General features: G+C 41.2%; 1 protein-coding gene across 1 annotated transcript in view; it reads left to right on the top strand.

The window, feature by feature from the left end:
- The first annotated feature begins 728 nt into the window (after positions 1–728).
- CNTNAP2 (contactin associated protein 2) overlaps positions 729–17,288 on the top strand; it is a 1,667,645-nt gene continuing 1,651,085 nt past the window's right edge. The window contains exon 1 of the mRNA XM_084620442.1: positions 729–1,262. Coding sequence (XP_084476568.1) covers positions 1,166–1,262 — 97 coding nt within the window. The 5' untranslated portion in view covers positions 729–1,165. The remainder of the gene's footprint in view (positions 1,263–17,288) is intronic.

The raw sequence follows: 17,288 nt of genomic DNA, 5'->3' as shown, positions 1-17,288 counted from the left end.
TGTTGCTCAGCCCCTCAGAATTAGGACCGCTCGGAAGACTGGCCTGATTGGGGATCCCAGGAGGCTGGAGCACCGCGAGCCTGTACCATCTCCACGCGAAGGGGAGCAGAGCGGGAAGGGACAAGGCGGCAGAGGAGGGCTGCCGACTCTTTCCGTGGTGCTGGCCCGGGGAAGGGAAAGGCGGCCGGGAGGGAGGGGGCGCGCTGCAAGCTTCGGCGCCCTGCGCGCCCAACTTCATCACCATGGACAGCCCCCTCCGGGGCTGAGGGCGCGCGGCCGCCTCCCCCGTCCCCTCGCCTCACCTCTGCCCGGCCCGGAGCGCACGCAGCGCCTTCCTTTTGCTTTTGCTTTGAAAAGCAAGGGGAGGAGAGCCAGGGCCGAGGAGGAGGAGGAGGGAGGAGCCGGGGAAGGGAGTGAAGCAGAGGGGAGGGCAGGGGAAGATTTTCCACTCCGGGTTTTGCTTTTGGTGGGTGGTTTTTTGTTTTGTTTTGTTTTTGTTTTTTTTTTGCTAGCCTCGGCTGCCGCTGCTGGCCGCGGCGGTGCTTCCTCCAGCGGGGACAGGCCGGCTCTGAGCCGCCCCCTCTGCGGCGGGAGCTTCTCTCGCTCTGGGTGGGGGCGCGCGCGCGCGCCTGGCAGGGCGCGCGGGGCTCCGGGTCGGTGTGTGCGTGCGCGCGCACCGGCTGTGTCTGTCTATATATACCCGCGCGGGGAGGCTGCTTGGAAGCGTCTGTCAGCCCCGCTGCTCTGTGCGGAGGGAAGGACTGCGCTGCAGTGGCGGCAGCAGCAACACCAGTGTCTTTGCTCCCTTCCCCCCTCTTCTTTGCCCCACCCTCCCCATACCTTCCCCCCCTCTTGTGAGTGTTTTATTATTTCCCCCGCTCCTTGCTTCTTCCTTCGGCTCTTCTTCGTCTTCTTTTTTATTTTTTTGCGTCCGAGGGCGGCGCGCACACAGCAAGAAGGGAAAGAAAAGTATTGGGACTTACCCTGTGCTGCTCCAAACCCAGAGGCAGGAGGCGAAGAGGGGGGTTTGGCTTCTCCCCCAAGGCAAAGCCCTGCCCCACCCCCATTGCCTCCTCACAGCAAAGAGAGAGGGACGGAGGAAAAGTGGAGGAAAGCAGCTATTCTGCGGCTGGCCTTTGGAGTAAAGGGAGCCGGGAAGGGAAGGATGGTTGTGGTTCCCCGAGCCGGCTGCAGGGCAGCCCTCTTCCTCTGGATTTTCAGCAGCATCAGCTGCAGAGCCAGGACGGCGCTCCCTGCATCCCGTAAGTAGCCTTTCACAGGAACCTTTCCCCACTTTCCGCTCCGCATTAAGATTCCCACGGTGGCTCCGGAGGGAGGTGTCTCTAGGTTTCGGGCTCGTTTGGTGTGGTGTGTGCGGGCGCCTGTGTGGAGGAACGCACAGCTGATTTGCGTGGTGCTAGTGGAAGTTGGGAACTGGGTACAGGAGAGCTGGCGGGGGCTGCAGTGTGGACTTAACATTCTTTCCCCAGTTAGTTGGGTTGGGAATTGGGATCTGCAAATACTGGAGCTGGACGGCTGTGTGAGGGAAAAGGGAGACGTGGGCAAATTCCGTAACCAGTTTTGGGTGTTTGCATTTTGGAGAATGAAAAAGCTACCTTTGAGGGGAGGGAAAGACAGCTGGTGGCTTGTGTGGGGGGAGCTGAGGCAAGATGCCGTTGTCTTGGGAGTGAAGTTTTGCTTTCCAAGTTAGGTTGGCGCTGACCAGCCGTTGCGCTCACAGTGAGAAGTGCTAGCGAAATAGTTAAAAAGCAGGAAAATTGCTGAATTTAAGAGAGCAAAGCACCTGTATAGGACCGGATCCTGCTGCCAGTAATGACAGCGCACTAGTTTACTTCAATGGGGGCATCAAACCTTTAATGTTGCAATGAGCGATTAGTTTGCAACAAAATATTCGCAGGTAGATGTCACTGTGAAGTATTTAGTTGTTTCTTTGTAGCCGATGCAGAGAACGTGCTATTTGAATGGTATTTTTGAAACAGATACTGAAACGATGTGTGGCGTTTACACAGGATCTGCGGTGCTAGCGGGGAAAAAAGACTTGGGGAAAATAGCCGTTTTATAGATAAGAACATGTTAAAATGTGACATATGGGGGTGGGGGGGATGTATGACAATTTTCCTGATCAAGCAGCGAATTGTTTTGGAATGCATGTTGTATGGAGGTGTGAAAGGATCTTTCTCTCTTTCTCTTTTTTTGGGGGTGGTGGTGGTGAACAAAACTATTAGGTTTGGGATCCGGAATACAACTGTACTTACCTGACTCACTGTTTTTTTCCCCCCATTTCATATGGTCAGTTCTGAAAAAAAAACTAATGTGATTGTCCCAGGATTTGCCATATATTTAGACCATTATATGTGTTAAACCAGAGAGATAAAAAACAGACACTCTACTGTATCCTAAGCCTCTCAGGCTATAGTCTTGTCTTCAGATAGTTTCCCCTTTCCCTCGGGAGCAATACCAGTACTGAAGATTATTACTTTTGACTTGATTATTCATCTCAGTTTTGTTCTGAATGTTCATACTTTGTAATAGGTCATTGTGCATAACTGGAATACGCAGAAAAAGACGTAGTAACTTAGGTTACCATAATTCTGTTCTTGGGTCATAAACTCCCATGCAATTTTAGGTAATATGTATTTTATAATGCTGTAGCAAATGTTTATAGTTCTGCTACAAGTTTAAATTTGGGAACAACATACAGTATCTTAAAATTGTCATAGTATTTGATTATACAGTAAGCATATGTTTAACATTTAGAAAAAGTTTGATAAGTTTTTATTAAAGAAAATACTTCTAAAATAAAGGCAGGTAAAAGAGCATACTTGTCTTAATGATAAAAAGTGAAAACTCACTTTTGTATGTTTGTTTGTTTTTAGATCTTTGCAGATACTCAATGTATTAATCTGAAAAAGCACTAGACCCCAAACTCCTTATGCTGAGTATAGAGTTCACACTTTTCTGATTCACTAAAAGTGAAATGTGGATTGGTTTATAGGCAATGGAAATATAGCTACAAACAGATATCAGTCTCCCTTACCATTGGCAACAAGACTATGAACATGATAGCATATGAAAAATGCATTCATGTCTGTTCAGAAATATTATAGTACTTGCCATTCCCAGTGCTAATGAAATGGTTCTAGAGTAGGCACTCATAAATCATGATGTCTGTCAGATAACTGGATATTCTGTTGCATACTTCGGTATACAAACTGAGTATTTTGTGTTTTTTAATTCTGTTGTCTCCAGCTAATTGTAAATTGAATTGATGACCACGCTCTATCTTTGAAGAGAAGCCAGTTGCCTCCGTTTTCTTCTTGGTTCTGACTTGTGGAGACGAAGTGGGAATACCTGTGGAGGATTTATAGACTTAATGAAATAAAAGGAATATTTATAATTTTAGCATACAACTAATTTCCACCCAAACTATTGTTTTAGGCCCACTACTAAAAGCTTAAAAAAACCTCTACTGTTTTGCTACTGGAAAACATGAATATAAACAATCTTTTTACATTTTTTTTCTAGAACGTAGACTGTATGTTTGGTGTATTATGAATATACTAAATATTTGCATAAGACACTTGTATCTATTACTCTCTTCTCTGATCCTGCTCCCATGGAAATACATATCAAACTCCCATTGGCTTCAGTGAGAGCAGAATTGAACCCTGAGTTCTCATTTTTCATCTAGTTTCACTTGCGGGAGCAGACTGGATATCAAATTTTCATTTTCTCTGTACTTTCACTAAGCCTCTCTATTTCACTGATATGATGCCTTTCAGTTAGTTTGACTACGTCTGTGTCAGTGTGAAAATAAACATGGTATGATAATGATAAAATATAACCCAAAGATGAATTGTGGAATGTGAATCTGGGTGTTTAGTATAATAAGCATGCACTGAATACAATAAACTAATATAGTATTATCCATAACCCTCCCTTGTTCATGTTTGCTTTTTAATTTGGTTGATAGTTATCTTTACAAAACCTCATCAATAAGTTCTTCATATGGTATATTTGTGATCAATATTTAATAGACAGAAAGGGGATCAAATCTCTCAACTGTTTTCATCAAGGCTAATGAACAGCTCAACCAGGAGAGGTCATCACAAGACAAAAAGTAACATGGAAAATCCAAATTTAGTGCTTTTTTGCTACTTTACCTGACTTAAGGATGTGATGGTAAGAAGAAAGTGACTGAGACTAACTTTCAATTGATACGTTCTCACTGAAAAAAATAACTTGCCTACCTGATAAACATATTAGGATGAGTCACTCTTTGGGTCATCTATTTCTAGGTAAAAGCAGCCCTAGTGTAAAAGCATTGCCTCTCTCAGCTAGAACTTGTTTTCAGTGACTGTTTATGTTCAACAAAAGTCAGTTCAGCACAGAATTTCTCAGTACTAAATCTGCATTTAAAGTCATATGAATGTGAATGCTTTTGCAATATGACCCATTCCACTATTTCAGCTGAAGCAGCAACTCATTTGCCCTTTTTTTTTTTTTTACAACAGGCTGAAAACATGAAGCGCTGTGTTTAGCTCTGTATACATATGAAAAATGTGCTTTGTCTTCAAATTAGTCAGACTTTCCTACAGTAGCCTCAGCTGGGGAAAACAAGGGAGGTCTGAAGAAAAACATAAAATAGAAATGTGATGTCCCCTTTCAAAGTGTGAGTCATGATACAGGAAGCCTCATTTCTAGGATGGTAAAAAGTAGGAATGGAGATCTCTCTAACTCAGAGTGTTTGAATGTTCTATGGAGAGAAGCCTGTTTAAAATGGTGTTTGGGAGTATGTTGTTTTGGAAAAAAATCAGAGTAAACATTTTATGAAATCTGGTATACTTTAAGGTGAGAAAATGGGTCGTTAGTATTTTATTACATCTAACTTTCTTTTCTTTAGGTCCTATTCCATAAATATAAGGAGAAGATCTGAGAGGACGTAGGCCCAATTCTACAAAACATTTAAGCTTGTGCTTAACTTTAAGCATGTGACTATTCCCATCTTTATCAAAGCACTTAAGGATGTACGTAAAGATAAGCACTTATATAAGTTCCATTGAAGTAAATGGGGCTTGACTTGCCATTGAAGTCAACAGGGCTTAAGCACATGCTTAAAAGTAATCACGTGCTTAAGTGTTTTGCTGAATTTGGCATGGCCAGACATATACTTCTGACTGTCTCTGTATAATTCTTTTGCATTAAATCAAAAGTAAAAAGAGAAACCAACAAGCAGTTTGTTTTTAAAATGTTCAGTTAACATTAAACTTGTATACGTCATGGTAGGAGACTGTAGCTGAATGAATAAACTTTATATATATATATAAATAAATAAAATATTCTGCTAATCTGTTATAAATTGGTGGTAACAGGAGAATATTTTTTCTACATACTGAAACAGTGCATATTGCCTCAGCCCCAGTTTGGCCAAAAACAAGAAAAAAAAATCTGCTATTCCAAGAAGATGAAAGGCCTGTGTTTCAAAGGGCATTAACTCATGTGCTTGGGCCACCATGCACAAACTGATTGCACACACTTATCAGTGTGTATAAAGTAAGATCCAAAGCCCATTGGAGTTGATGGGAGGCTTTCCATTTACCTAATAGGCATTGAATCACTTATCTATATTATGGAATGTGCACATGCAAAAACTACTTGTGCTTGGTATTTTTTACGCAATGAATATGCAGATTATCATATGTAATAACAAGTGATTAGACATAAAAATTGTGCTTGCAAGTGAAGCATACACTGATGTGCAAGCTCAAACAGAAGCCATGTGTTGAAAATTTGGCCCTATGGGTTTTGAGTGCTTCTCTTCCAAACAAACCAAATGTCTTTTCTGAATATCCCCCTGTTTGTTCTTGGGTATCATTAGTTTGTGTAAGCACCAGAAAAGAGTATTTCATTTAATACAATAACTATATTTAGTATTTTAAACAGACATTGAAAACTACAGCTGAATTTGGCTAGCTCACATCGTGTTGGAGGTATGACATACAACTTTCTTTCTGGAGGAGTTCTTTAGTTGTTTCAACTTGGATCTTTAAATGTTAATCACATGACATGTTCAATTTTTAGTAATGTTAGCAATATTTAAAACTTTAAAATATTCTAATATTAAAGCAATAAGTTATACAAAGCCACATGTGCCTGTGCATTCTCTTTCTCCATATATAGGGCTGGTTTGCATCTGGTTAGTACAGTTTGACCTTGGTGGATGTAGCCTCCTGCTTAATGTGTGCACAATACTGAACTGCTGAGGGGGCACTGTCCACGCATATTAGCACCCTGAGCACCAGCACTGTAACCCAGGCCTGGTAAAGAGTGGAAGCCAGGGGGAGGGGCTGTTTTGGAGAGTGAGCCCACACAACACTCAAACCACAGTGACAACTCCTGTTACATGGGTCTGGGCCCAGCTCCAGGCCAAACCTGAGTAGCATTGCAACCCTGGGCTCCAGCTCATAATGTGTAAGGCCTAGGGAGTTACCAGGAAGGGAACACCTCCACACTGCCACCCAGGAGCAGCTGTAACCAGCTTGTCCTCCACACCCCACTGTGGACACAGACCATGGGAAGTCCCACCTCAAGGGATCTTGGCACTCTGCCTTGTATAAACCCAAGGGGAGTTCCAGGAGGTGTTCCTGAAACAGCGTGGCTCTCCTATAGCTGCCTTGACCATTCTTAGCTTGTGCTCTTAAGTTCCTGTCTTTGACCTTGGCTTGATTTGGACTTTTGCCACCTGGAACCAAAGAGCTTGTTTTAATAGTAATGGAGATTAAGGGTAATTTAGGCATGGCCCAATATCTAAACAAATACTTTGTCTCAGTCTTTAATGAGGAGCTTAGGGATAATAGCAGGATGACAAATGGGAATGAGGATATGGAGATAGATATTACCACATCCGATGTAGAAGCCAAACTCAAACAGCTTAATGGGACTGAACTGGAGGGCCCAGATAATCTTTATCCAAGAATATTAAAGGAACTGGCACATGAAATTGCAAGCCCATTAGCAAGAATTTTTAATGAATATGTAAACTCAGGGGTTGTACTGTATGACTGGAGAATTGCTAACATAGTTCCTATTTTTAAGAAAGGGGGAAAAAAAGTGATCCGGGTAACTACAGGCCTGTTAGTTTGATATCTGTGGTATGCAAGGTCTTGGAAAAAAAAATAAAGGAGAAAGTAGTTAAGGACATTGAGGTCAATGGTAACGGACAAAATACAACATGGTTTTACAAAAGGTAGATCATGCCAAAGCAATGTGATCTCCTTCTTTGAGAAGGTAACAGATTTTTTTTTTTTTTTTTTTTGGACAAAGGAAACACAGTGGATCTAATTTACCTCAATTTCAGGAAGCTATTTGATACAGTTCCACATGGGGAATTATTAGTTAAATTGGAAAAGATGGGGATCAATACGAAAACTGAAAGATGGATAAGGAACTGGTTAGAGGGGAGACGGCAGTGTGTCCTACTGAAAGATGAACTGTCAGGGTAGAGAGAGGTTACTAGTGGAGTTCCTCAGGATTCGGTTTTGGGACTAATCTTATTTAATCTTTTTATTACTGACCTTGGCACAAAAAGTGGGAATGTGCTAATAAAGTTTGCGGATGACACAAAGCTGGGAGGTATTGCCAATACAGAGAAGGACCGGGATATCATACAGGAAGATCTGGATGACCTTGTAAACTGGAGTAATAATAATAGGATGAAATTTAATAGTGAAAAGTGCAAGGTCATGCATTTAGGGATTAATAACAAGAATTTTAGTTATAAACTGGGGACTCATCAGTTGGAAGTAACAGAGGAGGAGAAGGATCTCAGAGTATTGGTTGATCACAGGATGACTAAGCTGCCAATGTGATATTGCTGTGAAAAAAGCTAATGCGGTCTTGGGATGCATCAGACAAAGTATTTTCAGTAGAGATAAGGAGGTGTTAGTACTATTATACAAGGCACTGGTGAGACCTCATCTGGAATACTGCGTGCAGTTCTGGTCTCCCATCTTTAAGAAGGATGAATTCAAACTGGAACAGGTACAGAGAAGGTCTACTAGGATGATTTGAGGAATGGAAAACCTGTCTCTTATGAAAGGAGATTCAAAGATCTTGGCTTGTTTAGCCTAACCAAAAGAAGGCTGAGGGGAGATATGATTGCTCTCTATAAATATATCCGAGGGATAAATACCAGGGAGGGAGAGGAATTATTTAAGCTCAGTGCCAATGTGGACACAAAAACAAATGGATATAAACTGGTCATCAGGAAGTTTAGACTTGAAATTAGATGAAGGTTTCTAACCATCAGAGGAGTGAAGTTCTGGAACAGCCTTCCAAGGGGAGCAGTGGGGGCAAAAGACATATCTGGGTTCAAGACTAAGCTTGATATGTTTATGGAGGGGGATGGTATGATGGGATAGCCTAATTTTGGCAATTAATTGATCTTTGACTATTAGCGGAAAATATGCCCAATGGCCTATGATGGGATGTTAGATGGGATAGGATCTGAGTTACTACAGATAATTCTTTCCTGGGTGTCTGGCTGGTGAGTCTTGCCCACATGCTCAGCGTTTAGCTGGTCGCCACATTTGGGGTTGGGAAGGAATTTTCCTCCAGGGCAGATTGACAGAGGCCCTAGGGGTTTTTCACCTTCCTCTGCAGTGTGGAGCACGGGTCACTTGCTGGAGGATTCTCTGCACCTTGAAGGCTTTAAACAATGATTTGAGGAGTACAATAGCTCAGACATAGGTTAGGGGTTTATTACAGGAGTGGGTGGGTGAGATTCTGTGGCCTGCATTGTGCAGGTCAGACTAGACAATCATAATGGTCCCTTCTGACCTTAAAGTCTGTGAGCTTGTTTTCATAGATTCTTGATTAAAACACCCATATTTGCAATCTGGCCTCCATAGTGGTATCCCACTTAAATGCCTTCATCACACAATTATAATTCCACAACCTTCACATATCAAAATAGATTACCTGTGTGATGGTGACATAATGGGATATGTTTCCTATGAAATAAAGTACAGTGATTGTAAGATTACTTTCACTAATGGTAAGCAGATTAAATATATTATATTCACTTAATGCATTAGCATTAAAGTATTCATGCAATAATATGTTCAGCTCTCTGAAAAATAGGCATTTAAGGTCAATGTTTGAGTGGGCCTCCTTAAGAGCATCTTTAAAATGTGTCATTGTGCCAACACAAAATGGCTACTTACAGTTGCAAACAGATAATGATGCATGCAAATGAAAAAAAAAACTAATATGAAAAGTAGCATTTCTGTATTATATCTTAATGTACAAATGTAAGTTTTGAATATTGGACCTTCCTGTTTTTTTCTAGGTTTAACTTTTCCAGCAGCAATTATGAAAAACACATGTTTCACAAATGGCTTTATAAACTCTACATACAGAAATGCAATAAAAAATTCTCCAACATTAAATCAATAAGTTGTTTATATACTGCATGCTGTGTGAAACTCTCAATTTGTCATAGGGAGTGAAATGTGAGTATTAAGGGCAATATATGGTCTCATGTGAGGATTGCTTTATCAATCACAATTATGTTTGAAATAATTATACATAATTGGCAAACATATTTAAATATTGACTTCCCACTTCACTGAAAAACAACAGAAAAACTGTTACGAGTAAACAGCATATACATAGAGAACATTTTATATAAAAACAATTCACTTGAAGACTAATAACAGTCCCTCTGAGGCCCCAATTCAGTGGTCTATCCCTACTAGTAAAGAATGTAAGCATGTGGTTTAAATTAAGCATATGCTTAGGTGCTGAATGAGTCACTGAATAATGTTCCTGAGTTCATTGAAAAATGATGGACTTTAGTGCGTGATTAAATGCTTTGTTGACATGGAGCCATAATTATCATAAACACATGTAGGAATCAAAGTTAAGGAGGAGGGTAAACATGCCTTCTGATTATATCACTGGCAGTATGACAGAAATTCATTATTTTTCAGTACATTGTGGTTGATGCTTAAAAATGCAAGTACAGAAGGAAATGTTATGATTACTAAATGTTTTATTTCTGAATCTGTTATTAATCTTCTAGCAACATTACATTTTATTTTAAAAAATAATTAACTCCTGCTAGCATGAAAATGAAGATGATAAAAATCCATACTTGAGGAGGTACATCCATATTTGTGATTTAAATATGCAGTAACAGGGTGACAAGATTCTCCTGCTTGCTTACTCTTTTAGCAGGTATTAGATTTCTGCACGGAGATGCAAGTTAATTATTGCTGAGTCACTGGGGCAGACGTATTTCCATACTAAACAGGAGATGTGGTAGCCCTCCGGCAGAGGCAGCTAGGGTTTGAGACAAGTCCTGATGGAAGGACGAGCTAGGGAATAGGTTGAAGTGCTTATAGGGCTATTTTGGAATTAACAGAGATAGTAAAACCAGACTCCAGAAGCAGGTGTCTTTCTGACTCGACAGTGAGTATGCATGTAGCTTGTGTTTGGAGTTGAGTGGGGTGACTGAGCTTTCACTCTCCAAGCTTATTCTTACCTTGATATTTCTAACACTCTAGATTCAGAAAATAAAACTTGTTTTGTAAAAGTAACAAAGATCTCATTCCACTGTGTTCCCCTTCGTCTTGTCTACTAAAAACACTTTGTAATTTGGCTTTATAGGGAAAATAGTTGCAGTGTAGGTAGGTTGACATCTTATGAATATTTTTTCAGTCTGTCAGGCCTTCAGATTAAAGGTGGAGTTATTTATATTAGTCTATACGTGGATTTTGAAGACATATGTGTTAAATGTTTAATTCAAATGTGCTTAGAGTTCAGTTAGGCAAAAAGGTCGGGGAAAAAGTGCTTGTGTGCCTGGAACAACGGGTAGGATGAGAGCCAAACATTTAGGATATTTCTCCTGAGCTAAAAGTGTGCTGTACATTTTTAATTACATGTGGGTTATTGCAGTGCCCTGGCATCAATCCCTGGAATATATAGAGTAGGCTGTAGGTTGGTATTTGTGTTTAGTGTTTGTCTGACAGCTGTTTATTTACTTTTGGAATGTCATTATGGAGGGAGTGTCCCACAAGCAATGAAAAAGAGATGCCTTGGGGTATCTGTGCTTGAGGCAATCTAATGAAATGTCTGTATGGAAGCATGTAGTCACAAGGAGAGTAATACAATCGGGGTAGAATGAAATGTGACATCTGTTTATATTTGTTACAGACTGATGGCTTAATTGGGCAGGCCAATAGCTCAGACTGTGGTTTTTCAATCAGATAAGTTCCTTTTCTTTGGAATAATTATACATTTAAGTAAGTTTTGTTATTAAAAGCAACATACAAATTCTGCTCTGTTTTACACTTGTGTAAATCTCAGATAACTACGCTGAAGTCAATAGACTCCCTCTGGAGTTACACTCATGCATCAGAGAGCGATAATTAGCTTATAGTTTATTTACAGATTTGTCTGGCCTGCTAACGTTGTGCCATATATCAGTTATTTATCTGCAAGCAGTGACTGTTTGATATGATTGGATTGCTGATACATGTACAATTATTGGATACAGGTAATATAGCTTATAAGTCATAACAGTTCAAATGTTTTAAGTTGGTTGAGTCTTTTGAGCTAACGGACAAAGAGAGGACCACTAAATACCATGGTGTTTGATTTTAATTCAGTACCTGTGTATTTCATAAAATTAGAATGGGAAACATTGCAAATACTATATCAGATTTAACGGCTGCAGGCACTTATATCATTCTCTTCTCTCACAAAATAGTATTCATTGCTAGGTACTTTATATTTCTGCAGGTAGGATGTACAGGTATTGTGGATTAAATTTCTTTGTCAGACAGGGACAGGTATAACGTGCCATCAAAAGGTATTAGTTTCTTTTATTTCAAACTGAAAGAAGTCCCTGTTTTCTGTGAGACATTAGCACAGAGTTTGCCAGTTGCTTGGTAGTCATGTATCTTGATTTTATTGTCTCTAGAAAGCTTTGCCACATAGCTTCTGGGTTTTCCCCTTCTTCTATAGGTGCCCCACATAGCCAATGAAATACTTCTTACATACTAAGTGAGAGAGTTAGATTGGGAAAGTTTTACGGTAATATTAGAGTATAGGAAAGACCTTCATTTTCTTTACATTGTCCATCAGTGAAAGCAGTAGATTATGCTACCTAGTCAGTTTTCATTTTCTAAAAACTGGGGATGTTCCTGTTTCCAGAGCCTGCACATTTCACTTTATCCAAGCTCCCACCCAAAGATGTATTTTCCTGTTTCTATATCCAACAGCACGCTGTACACCTGAAACAGCTGCTGCAGCTAAGCCAAAATGAAGTGAAGTGGATGTTTTGATGCATTACTGAAATGATCCCTTGCACTGCCCTCCTCCCTTAGTATGTCTGTCTGTTTTTCATTTGAAAATCTGGTTATCCAATCAGATCTTCAATTCTAGAGAAGAGGGGAAGGTTTATGGATTTTATCACTCCTAGTTTTTTTGCATGGACTTATTAACCCACAGCCACTTCTATGCAGCCTTTTCTCTCATTCCCCTCACAGGAGCTAGTACTTCTCAGGAGGGCACTTGCACTGCCAAACGTGCATAAAATCAGTAGTAAAATGTCCTGACATTTTTCACTCCATGTGTGCAGACACCGTGAGATAACCAAAGAAAGAATTATTGCTGTAAAATGAGCCATGATGCTAGTGGATGGGGAACTGGGGAGGGCGAGGCATAAGTGTCTTAAGAACCCAAATTTCCTAGTGGATTCTTAGTCTGTTGTATTAATTTAGGTGGAATAAATAGTCCAAAGGTGTTAACATAACTCAGGCATTGTCCAACATTACACAGTTTTAAACAAGGCACGGGGTTTGGTATACAGAAACCTCAGTCTGCTTAATGCCATGGCAAACACACCTTTAAACATTGTTTGTGTCCTTTTATTAAAGATAAAGAAAGGAAGGGAAAAGAGTTAAATGATTTGGCATCTAAAGTGTTAAATAATTTCAGTTTAACAACATCCCTTTTTCCCCTTTCCTTTTTTTAGAAGGAAAAGCCCACTTGTTAGTCTCTTAGATAGCATCAAAGACGGTAATATCTATCCTTTTGGGAAAAAGAGAAGTTAGTTGAGATGGGCTGGAGCTGTTCTTTAGATCATAAGAATGGCCATAATGGGTCAGACCAGTGATTCTCCTAGCCTAGTGTCCTGTCTTCTGACAGTGGCCGGTGCTAGCTGCTTCAGAGAGAATGAACAGAATAGGGCAATTTATTGAGTGATCCATCCCCTGTTTTCCAGTCCCAGGTTCTGGCATCAGAGGCTTAGGGACACTCACCTTGACCTTTTTGGCTAATAGCCACTGACCGACCGATCCTCCATGAATTTATCTAATTCTTTTTTGAACCTACTTATACTTTTGGCCTTCACAACATCCCCTGGCAATGAGTTCCACAGGTTGACTTTACATTGTGTGAAGAACTTCCTTTTGTTTGTTTTAAACCTGCTGCTTATTAATTTCATTGGGCGACCCCTGGATCATGTGTTTATACGAAGTGGGTAAATAACATTTCCTTATTCGCTTCCTCCACACCATTCATGATTTTATAGATCTCTATTAAATCCCTGCTTAGTCATCTCTTTTCTAAAATGAAAAGTGCTAGTCTTTTTCATGTCTCCACACATGGAAGCTGTTCCATACCTCTAATAATTTTTTGTTGCCCTTCTCTATATTTTTTCTACTTCTAATGTATCTTTCTTTGGAGATGGTAGTCAAGATGCTGGCATTCCATGCATTTACATAGTAGCATTAAGATATTTTCTGCCTTATTATCTATCCCTTTCCTAATGTTTCCTAATATTCTAATAGATTGTTGACCGCCACAGCCCAATGAGTGGATGTTTTCAGAGAACTATCCACAATGACGCCAAGATTTTTCTTGAGTGATAAAAGCTAATATAGACCCCTTAATTTTGTATGTGTATGTAGAGTTATATTTTCTAATGTGCATTACTTTGTATTTATCAACACTGAATTTCATCTGCCATTTTGTTGCCCAGGGTCACCTAGTTTTGTGAGATCCCTTTATAACTCTTAGTTAAATCTAAAGCAGACTACAACCTTGAGTAATGATATGTCATCTGAAAATTTGCCACCTCACTGTTTGCCCCTTTTTCAAGATCACTTATTAATATATTGAACAGCACTGGTCCCAGTACAGATCCTTGGGGGACCCTATTTACTTCTCTCCATTCTGAAAACTGACCATTTATTTCTACCCTTTACTTCCTATCTTTTAACCATTTAGTGGTCCATGAGAGGACCTTCCCTCTGATCCCATGATTGCTTACTTTGCTTAAAAGACTTTGGTGAGGGACTTTGTCAAAGGCTTTCTGAACGTCTAAGTACACTAAATCCACTGGATCAACCTTCTCCACATGTTTGTTGATACCCTCAAAGATTCCTAATAGATTGGAGAGGTGTGATTTCCCTTTACAATAGCTGTGTTGACTCTTCCCCTACATATTTTATGAATCTATGTGTCTGATAATTCTGTAGTCTTTTTTTTAACTTTAAATTGAATTTAGTGATTTTTGTATTAAACTAGCATGGGTTCAGTTCCTGTTGCTACAGTTTCAAACTCAACACAGTGAAAATCACCTCTGGTGCTTTTCTCATATTTGGAGACTCCAAAAGCACAAAGACCAAGGATAGTGACCACCGACACAATCACAAGTATTAAGTTTTATCTGTACCATAAGTTTTATTAAAGCAATAAATAAAGTTACAATTACCCATGCACATATAAATCCTACAGAAACCCATGCAATGACTAAGACTGGATGTCATAGTCTTATCTCCAAAGATAAACTAGGAGCTAATGGATCTCCCAACAGACAAGCATTAACAGAGTTAATTAACAGGTTGCTGCTGGGGTCTTCTCTTGGGGTCTGTGACACGGTGGACTAGGCTCAGAGGCATCTTGCTGGAGGCCTTGTGATCCTGCCACACCCGTCCTAGGAAAAGAGCAGTAGAAAATTCTTCTAAGCTGCCCCAAAAGGCTCAGGAAAACAGCCAGTCAGGGGGCGGGGGGGAAGGGAGGTGACAGGGAGGCTGGAAAGGGCTAGCCAGTCAGAGGCTAGTATAAAAGGATCTGCAGTGCAGACCAAAGTCAGTTCTTTGCTGGAGTCAGAGAAGTGCAGGTGGTGCTCCTGGCTGGCCAAAGGGACTGCAGCACCATGGACAGCTCAGTGCTGGTAGGGACTGGGAGAGCAAGAAACAGCTCCTGGGTGATAAACTGATTGGCTACAATTCTTAGCTTCAACCAATTTGCCTGTTACAGAAGTTAGGCTTACTGGCCAGTAATTGCCAGGATCACCTCAGGAAGCTTTTTGTAAAAAAAAAATGGGTGTTATATTAGCTATCCTTCAGTCATCTGGCACAGAGACTGATTCAGATAATATGTTACATACCACAGTTAGTTAGTTCTGCAATTTCATATTTGATTTCCTTCAGAACTCTTGGATGAATACCAGCTGATCCTGGTGACTTATTACTGTTTAGTTTACCAATTTGTTACAAAACCACCTCTATTGACACCTCAATCTGGGACAACCTCTTTTTGCTGTTAAGGTCCAATACCAGGTTTGGGATTCAGCTGGAGCTGGCATTGGTAGTGATGCCATCTGGCCTCTCTGGCCCAGTCTGGTCAGGACATTTCTGTAGGTGGCCTGGGGGCCAGGAGGGTGGCAACCAGTATGGTGAAGCTCACTCCAGTAGCCTATGTCTGTTCTTTCAATTCTTCTTTCTGTTTTCCCTATAAAATCTTACTTTTAAGAACCCAAAAGGGAGTGTTGCGTGGAATAGCCCATCTCCTCATTATTTTGAACACCAATTAGGCTTAATAGCCAACATATCATTAACACCTGGCTCCACATCTCCTGTTTTTAACAAGCATATTTTTTAAGATCAGTGTATTCCCTCTCCTCTTCACACCTTTTCCCCATCAATATCTGTTATAAATTATTGTAATATTTTATGAACTTTCACATACTTTTTACAGTTGAGCTCACAATTTGGGTAAATTTGCAGGCCTAGTTGACACAACAGTTCCATGGCCCATATCCGCAAAGGGATTTTAGGGGTTTAACTCTCCTTCATTTCAATGGGAGCTAGGTGTCTAAATCCCTTTGAAGATCTGGGTCCATGAGTTTAAAGGAACATGGACTCTTTTGCCTCAGAAGCATTAAGCAGACACAGTCACAAGCTGACACTGCCCCTTTAAGAAGGAGCAAGACCAATGCACCTGTCTCATCCGCTTGTTCCAATTGGGTTTACAAGAGGCACCTGCCTGTAGAGCAGTGGTGGCAACCTGTGGCTCGCACGTGGCCCGTCAGGGTAATCCACTGGCAGGCCGCGAGACAGTGTTTACGTTGACCATCCGCAGGCATGGCCGCCCGCAGCTCCCAGTGGCCGTGGTTCACTGTTCCCAACCAATGGGAACTGCAGGAAGCAGCGCAGGCCACAGGGACATTTTCCTCAAGGACTATTTGGAGAACTTGGGGAAATGAGGGGAAATTCCTGGCTTATGTTTTGAGGGGAATGTGTCATGTTCTGGGGTGTGTATAGTGTATTTGGGGAAAATGTTTGGATGGATAAGGAAAAGAACAGGGGGCTGCCTGTGAGAGAGGCATGGTTTGTTTGTTTTTTCTTTTGTGAGGTGGGGAGAGACATGTTAGAAGCTAGGTGGATCCTAAAATGATATTGGGCCCAGTGCTCCTGTTCCAGTCCAGATATGCCCTGGATTGGTGTAATGAGATGGGAGGGGCTGCCTCTGGGAGTTACAATGAGAGTTCACAATCCTGAGAGGAAGAGTCTGGAGGGGGATGCTTAAGAAAGAGAAGCCATGGTTGTCTTGAAGCAGCAGTTGAGTGCTGCAGGGAACAAGACTGGCTCATGCAGAGACATTGACCTGTGACCCAGCTCTGGGTAGGGGTTGGGGGGGCTCCCTTACCTAAGCGGAAAGATACTGAATAGAGTTTGGGAGCTGGAGGGCCAGAGTGTGAGGACAATATAAATTGGACCCCAGGAGGGGAGTGTTTTGATTAACTTTAGGCTATGAGCTAGCATTTATTGAGCAGCCTGAGACAGGAAACTGAGGTGAGGGGTTTCTTGCAGGGCTGCCCTGAGGCCACCCGGGGAGGCTACTCATTGACATCCTCTTCCCTGTAGAGAGAACACATAAAATCCACTGCATATTTACCTTAAACCCACCCC

This window comes from Lepidochelys olivacea (genome assembly GCF_965140295.1).
Source record: "Lepidochelys olivacea isolate rLepOli2 genome assembly, chromosome: 2".
NCBI classification, from domain to species: Eukaryota; Metazoa; Chordata; order Testudines; family Cheloniidae; genus Lepidochelys; species Lepidochelys olivacea.
This window is presented reverse-complemented; position numbering and strand designations above follow the sequence as displayed.